Raw genomic sequence first — 6319 nt, 5'->3', positions numbered from 1 at the left:
CCCCTTCCCCTCCCCCGCCCCCTCCCCCTCCCCCTCCGACCTCCTGCTTTCCTTGCTCAATAGCAGGAAGAGGGGTAGAATTTGGAATTTTTGACCAGGGAGTGATTCCTAATTTGTCTGGCTACATAGAAAGTTGGCATACTGAGATAAATTTCAGAGGGAAAAATATGACAGCAGTGACGTTTTTCTGCAGGATCTTATTATCCAGTCCACACAGAGGCCGAGTCACTGAGCTGATTCTGTGAAGAAACACAAAGGCATCCTCTCGAGACGCCTGTGAATGTCAGGGGCTAGTACAGTCTGCCACTGCTGGCTTAGGAGTAAATGGGACAGTGGGGCTTTAGCAGGCTTTCACTGGGCCCCTTGTCATTCTTCCCGTGCATTGTGTGCCGTGAGGACATTATCCCGCAGAAATGTTCTTTCTGCTGCTTTCTCCTCCTCAGTTTTGAGGAGCTGGCATTAGTCTTGTTTGCCTCACTTTATTACCTCGAAATTCACAATACTTACTCTAATTATGATGCATGAATTAGAATTAGACTGGGATGATTCTAAACTTCATTGTTCATCAGAATTACTTGGGAGCATAGTGAAAATATAGAGTCCCAGGTCCCTGAGTGTGGGCTTGGCGAGCTGGGGAGTCCCAGAAATCTGCATTTTAATACTCATGGTGATTCTACAGCCAATGGTATGAAGATCCCATGAGAATCGGAGATTAAAGGCTGATTTCCTAGAGAGGGGCATGGGACAGTTTCTTGGCTCTGTGACTTGATGGATACATTCTTCATTATTGCAGAATCCCCCTCTCCATTTGAAGGGAGGGAGTTCACTTTTATTTTTTGTTCCTTCCCCATGTGCCTTTATATGTCATTTAGTGGTGTTCCTTGTCTGGCCCGAGAGAGGTGACCTTGACTCTGTTGAATGCTGATGGATAGGTCTTGTTGAAAGCTGCTTCCCAAAGGTCAGTGGCATAACCTGTTGATGAGGCAAAGCTGGCCAGTGTATTAGTCACCTCACTAAGGGAGAACAGTACCAGGCCAAGCTGTGGCAGTGCCTCGGCAGGTAGAGGTGTATTGGTCAGGGTTCAACGAGAGGTGATGGTCAGCGGGTAGAGGGCGGCAGCCAATGGACAGGATAAGGAAGTACAATCACACACACACCCATACACACACACACAGCCCTTATTGAATGCTTGGAGGACTGCATCAAAGGAGGCCCCTCTGAAACAGACCTAGAGGCCTGAGACTATGATAAAAGAGTGAGTGGCAGCTCCCCAGCCTTTGATGCGGAGCCAGCTGTGTGCCAGACCTCCCTCCTCAGCCATGCTGGTCTGCTGATAGAAGAGGCGTACGGTTGCTAACTGTTATTCTGCTGGATATGTGCTGCTGACTTCCTAAAATCTTAGACTCAGGATAACATAGATGGCACTATTATTTTTACTGATTGGATTACATATAGAGAGAGACTAGCTGAAAACAAATACGCATACGCAGCACTGTGCTTTTTAGATGTTATTTTTGCGCTAATGATAAACAGCTAACTTTTTTTCGTGAGTGTTTGCAAGGTGTTTGCCATTCTCTGCTCTAAGCACTTTAAATGGATTGTTTCAGTTAATCCTCAGAACAGCCTTAGGAGACAGGTGCTCTCCTTATTTTACACCTGAACAAACTGACACAAAGGGCAGCTGTGTCACTTGTAGCAGATTCTCCAGGTGAGAAGTGAAATGTGGATCCAACTGAGACTGTCCTATCTGGAAATCCAACTCTTAAATGATGCTGCAGTGTCTGGATGGAACTTATGAAATTAAGAGTTAGTCCAAGCCTTTTCCTTTGTCTACATCACAAGTCAGACAGCCTTGGAGAGCAAAGGGTGTCATCAGTCTGTGGCAGATGAGGTGCAATCCAGGTGATTTTCCTGATAGAATAGTCTCTGAAGCAGATGTCTACCACTGCCTATTTCTTTCAGTTTATCTACCTTTCTGTCGGGACCTTAACGTTTTTAATGCATATAATAGTGGCTCTTCTACTTATCTTTTTTATTCCAAAATACAAAATGCTGATTAAGAAACATCTTTTTAGGGAAAAGGAAGAGACAGAGGGCAAATGGACTGCCGACTGGGAAGGGAGGCGTGCTGCTCTCGGTGTAATAGTCCAGATCGCTCTCATTTTTGAACCAGTTCTAGGCCAGGCACAGATCATCTGTCACGTCTGGTTCTTACTACATTCTCTAAGCAATGACTTGTTCTTCCCATATTAGGGAAGAGAAAACTTAGATCAGAGTGGTTAAGTAGCTCGCACTGAGCACACACAGCTGGTGCGAGACGGAGGTCGTTTGAACCCAGCCCTGCCTGTCAGTGGTTTTAACACTGCTTTTGTTTTAAACAATCCTCAAGACACTTTCTTCAAAGAACTCCTACTTGGGTCCCAGAAAGTCAGGAGTCAACGTTGCAGGAGCCAACATGGGGGCCTGGAACTCAACTGCTTGAGGTCACCCCGGCCATACTCCCACCTGGTGCCCCATGCCCAGGGCATCCCAGGCAACACCTGGGAATATGCAGAGCATTTGTTAATACCATTCTTACTTCTTTGCTCTCATATATGTTGGCCAGGTGATGCGCTCCCCCCTTGAAGATAAATGCAAGGTCTAGATCTTCTTACCTTTTCCAGAGAGAGCACAGCATCTGGTGTCAGATATGCTCCCCACCCTGATGAGTGTGAGTCCGCCCTTCCCCCTCCATGATGTTGGGCAAATAATTTATCCTCTTGGTAGCTTTGGTTCCTTATCTTTAAAGTGAGCATCAAGTTATTATGATGGTTAAATAAGCATTCCAACAAAAACCAAAAACCCTCACCCCAGTGCCTTTCAATAAATGTTAGCTTATTGCTTTTATTAGTAATGCTTCATCGTCACTCCTAATTTTCATGAGGAGAGATTATTGCTAAACCCTCCTGGTTTCTTCATACCCTCTTTCCCTACTTGATTCGTTATTTGGGAAGAATAAACTGGGCCCCCTTTTCCTCTTGGGAAGGAACTTGCCTTTGGTCTTACCTCAACGGGTATGTTAACCTGAGGGTTTAGTTATCTGTCAACTGGTTCTCACTCTCAGCCTTGTGTTCCATAATCACTAATAAAGGAGGTATTTTAGTCTTTCATCTTCTGACTCTCTTTCATTTAGAACCTGACAGGAAAGAGGTATGCTATGTGTTCGGCTTCCTTAATTCTATAATTACTGTTTGTGGTCTTCCTCTCCAATTCTCATAGAGGCATAGAATTTTAGAGTTGAAAGGAGTTTTTTATTTAAAAGACTGAAATTCATTTCACCACCTCATACCTGAGCCTGGCTGCCAGGTGGCTATTCAGCCCTTGCCTGCACACTTCAGGTAATGAGGACCTTGCTCCCTCAAGAGGTGGCCCAGGGTGTCTGGCTGGGGATGCTCTAGATTACGCTGAAATTGCCCGAGGAAGGTTTGGATCCAGCAGTATGGAGTTTTCAGGCCTGAACTCTGTATAAAACGTTCAGATTAGGTTTTCTTTGGGAGAGAGTATTGGCCTGAAGCCTGTTCGCTTTCAGATAATTCTTTTACAAAATTCATTTTCCAATAAGTAGTCAGAATTGGCTGATGGAGACAGTGAGTGTTCTATGTGTTTTTGGCATCTCATCCTGAGAAATCTCCCAACAATTCAGCGTGCCTGCTGCCTCCTGAGCAAAGTCTAGCTTGGGACTTGCCTGAAACGGCACAGGAGAAGGGCCCACAAGGCACTTTATTAACCTCCTGGCCTCAGTGCTCCAGGGGGAGGGATGTGGTACTGTGACTCCCAGAAGGCCAACTTCTGAAAGCTGAGCATGGTGCGTACTCTGGTGGCAGAAAAGAAAACTACCAGTGAAATTCTCCCTTCAATGCCAAAGATGCTAAGTGAAAGTTTCAAGACACTCACCTCAAATACACTTGCCAAGTGGAAGTGGACCAATTTGGGATCTGCTCGCTCATCTATGCTGTTTGTTCTTAACTTCAAGCCAAAATGCAGTAGGGACCATCAAATGTTAAGAAACCAGGTTCCTTTCTAACCTTTCATTTAAAAAAGAACAGCTTTATTGAGGTATAATTCACGTACCAAAAAAACTCACCTTACAAAGTGCTCAATTCATTGGATTTTACTATATTCACAGATTTTTGAAATCATCACCATAATCAATTTTAGAACATTTAATCACCCCCCAAAACCCCTGAACCCATTAGCACTCACTCCCAAATCCTCCTCCGCCAGCCCTTGGAAACCATTAATCTGCTTCCTGTTCCTATGGATTTGCCTCTTCTGATACGTGGAATCATAAAATATGTGGCCTTTGCCTCTAGATTCTTTCGCTTGATGTTTCCAAGTTTCATCCATGTGGTAGTGTGTATCAATACTTCGTTTCTTTTTATGGCCTAATAATATTCCATTATATGGATTTACCACATTTTGTTTACCTAGTCATCTGCTGATGGACATTCAGGTTGTTTGCACTTTTGGCTATTATGAATAACATTTCTATGAACATTCATGTACAAGTTTTTATGTGGACATACAGTTTCGGTTCTCTTGGGTGTATATGTAGGAATGGTATTGCTGGGTCATATTCCCTTAATAACCTTTTAAATTGCTTTTTTTGATTCCTGTCCTTGGGCCCCGTATTCCTGTTTTCTGGGTTTATATTCACTTCCTCTGTACTGAATGCTGTCCATGACTTGGTATAAAGAAACAGAACAGAAATAGACTCACGGACTTTGAAAACAAACTTATGGTTCCCAAAGGGGAAAGTTCGGGGAGGGGGGGAGGGTTGAGTTAACAGTATGGGATTAACATATACACGCTACTATATATAAAATAGATAATCAAGAAGGACCTACTGTATAGCACAGGGAACTCTACTCACTATTCTGTAATAACCTATATGGGAAAAGAATCTGAAAAAGAATGGTTATATGTATATGTATAACTGAATCACTTTGCTGTGCACCCGAAACTAACACAACATTGTAAATCAGCTATACTCCAACATAAAATAAAAATTAAATTAAACAAAAAGAATTGAAGGGAAAAAAATAAAGTTAATACATCTGGGATCCAGTTTAAAGTTCTTTGTGAAATAACTAAAAATTACTCAAGTGAGAATAAACTGAATCATATGAATGCTTATTATATAGAGTCTCTGCTAGATTATACTTACCTTTGTTCTCTTCTTTCCCAAGCGTCCACTTGAAGATTTACAGAGATTTTTTTTTTCTTTTCCAGAATCGCAATGAAATAAAAAATGGCACTATCCTTCGATTAACCACATCTCCAGTAAGTTGATCTTTGTTTGTAGCTTTCTAGTAAAGTCTTTGATCTGCAGTTTGTTAAAGGGATTATGGGATGTTAATTTTTCACGGTGACTTTTGTGTGAAACAAAAGATCTTTGGACGGTCCTCATATTCTGGACTGGCAGGAATACCCCTCCTTCTATTTCCCATTACAGAAAGGGCAATTTTTGTTCCAGGTTATGTGCAAGTAAATTGATCTTAAAGTTTGAGTTTTGGGGTCATCTCAGCAATTCTCATATTACAGATGGGATAACTCAGCTGTACTGATCGGTTTTTACCTACCTGTCCACAGATCCACCTAAGGCCATCTGAACAAATTCAGACAACAAACAAAGGAAATAAAACTAGAGACAGCCCGTTACTTCCCTTTGAAGTCAGAGGGTGTGTCTGTGTGTGAAAGAGAGAGAGTGTTTAAGCATTTTCTAGTTTTGGTCAGTTATTATGACAATTCATAAAAATATAGTTTAAGAAATGTTTGCCACTTAACGCTGTTTCACTGACAGCTGATTCTAGGAAAAAAAAAACAAAACACTTTAAAGTCTTCCAGATAAAAGCTGCTAAACAAAATGCTGCCGTATATTTAGATTACTATAGCTGACTGTGTTGCTTATCTTGATCTTTCTTGCTGGCTTATAGATACTTTGGGTAGTAACATTAGCATATTTTAACTACGTAGTTTTCACAGTGCATTTTACCGCTCTCCTAAAAAAATAATCTGCACAAAATACACCAAGTGTTACTATTTTCACTCTGCATATGTGATGAAAACTGTGTCTAGCTCTCATTTTCAGTTTCCACTGAAGCCATGTGGTAGGCTAAAAATAAATTTAAAAATTGGGAAAAGCATCTGGCTAAAATTAAATTGTGGGTACTGTAACCACCACAAATTCCTCTTGTCGAAAATTACATTAAGAGAGGCTTACGGGCTTCCCTGGTGGCGCAGTGGTTGAGAGTCCGCCTGCCGATGCAGGGGACGCGGG

The 6319-nt window shown here is 42.1% G+C and overlaps 1 protein-coding gene across 1 annotated transcript in view; it reads left to right on the top strand.

The window, feature by feature from the left end:
- The window catches only part of ELMO1 (engulfment and cell motility 1), a 537648-nt gene that overhangs the window by 153791 nt on the left and 377538 nt on the right, over positions 1–6319 (top strand). The window contains exon 5 of the mRNA XM_024768877.1: positions 5272–5322. Within this exon, the coding sequence (XP_024624645.1) occupies positions 5272–5322 (51 nt within the window). The remainder of the gene's footprint in view (positions 1–5271; positions 5323–6319) is intronic.

This window comes from Neophocaena asiaeorientalis, unplaced genomic scaffold, assembly GCF_003031525.2.
Source record: "Neophocaena asiaeorientalis asiaeorientalis breed wild unplaced genomic scaffold, Neophocaena_asiaeorientalis_V1.1 scaffold314, whole genome shotgun sequence".
In the NCBI taxonomy this organism is placed as follows: Eukaryota; Metazoa; Chordata; class Mammalia; order Artiodactyla; family Phocoenidae; genus Neophocaena; species Neophocaena asiaeorientalis.
The sequence above is the reverse complement of the archived record's forward strand: the minus strand, read 5'-3'. Positions and strand labels throughout refer to the sequence as shown.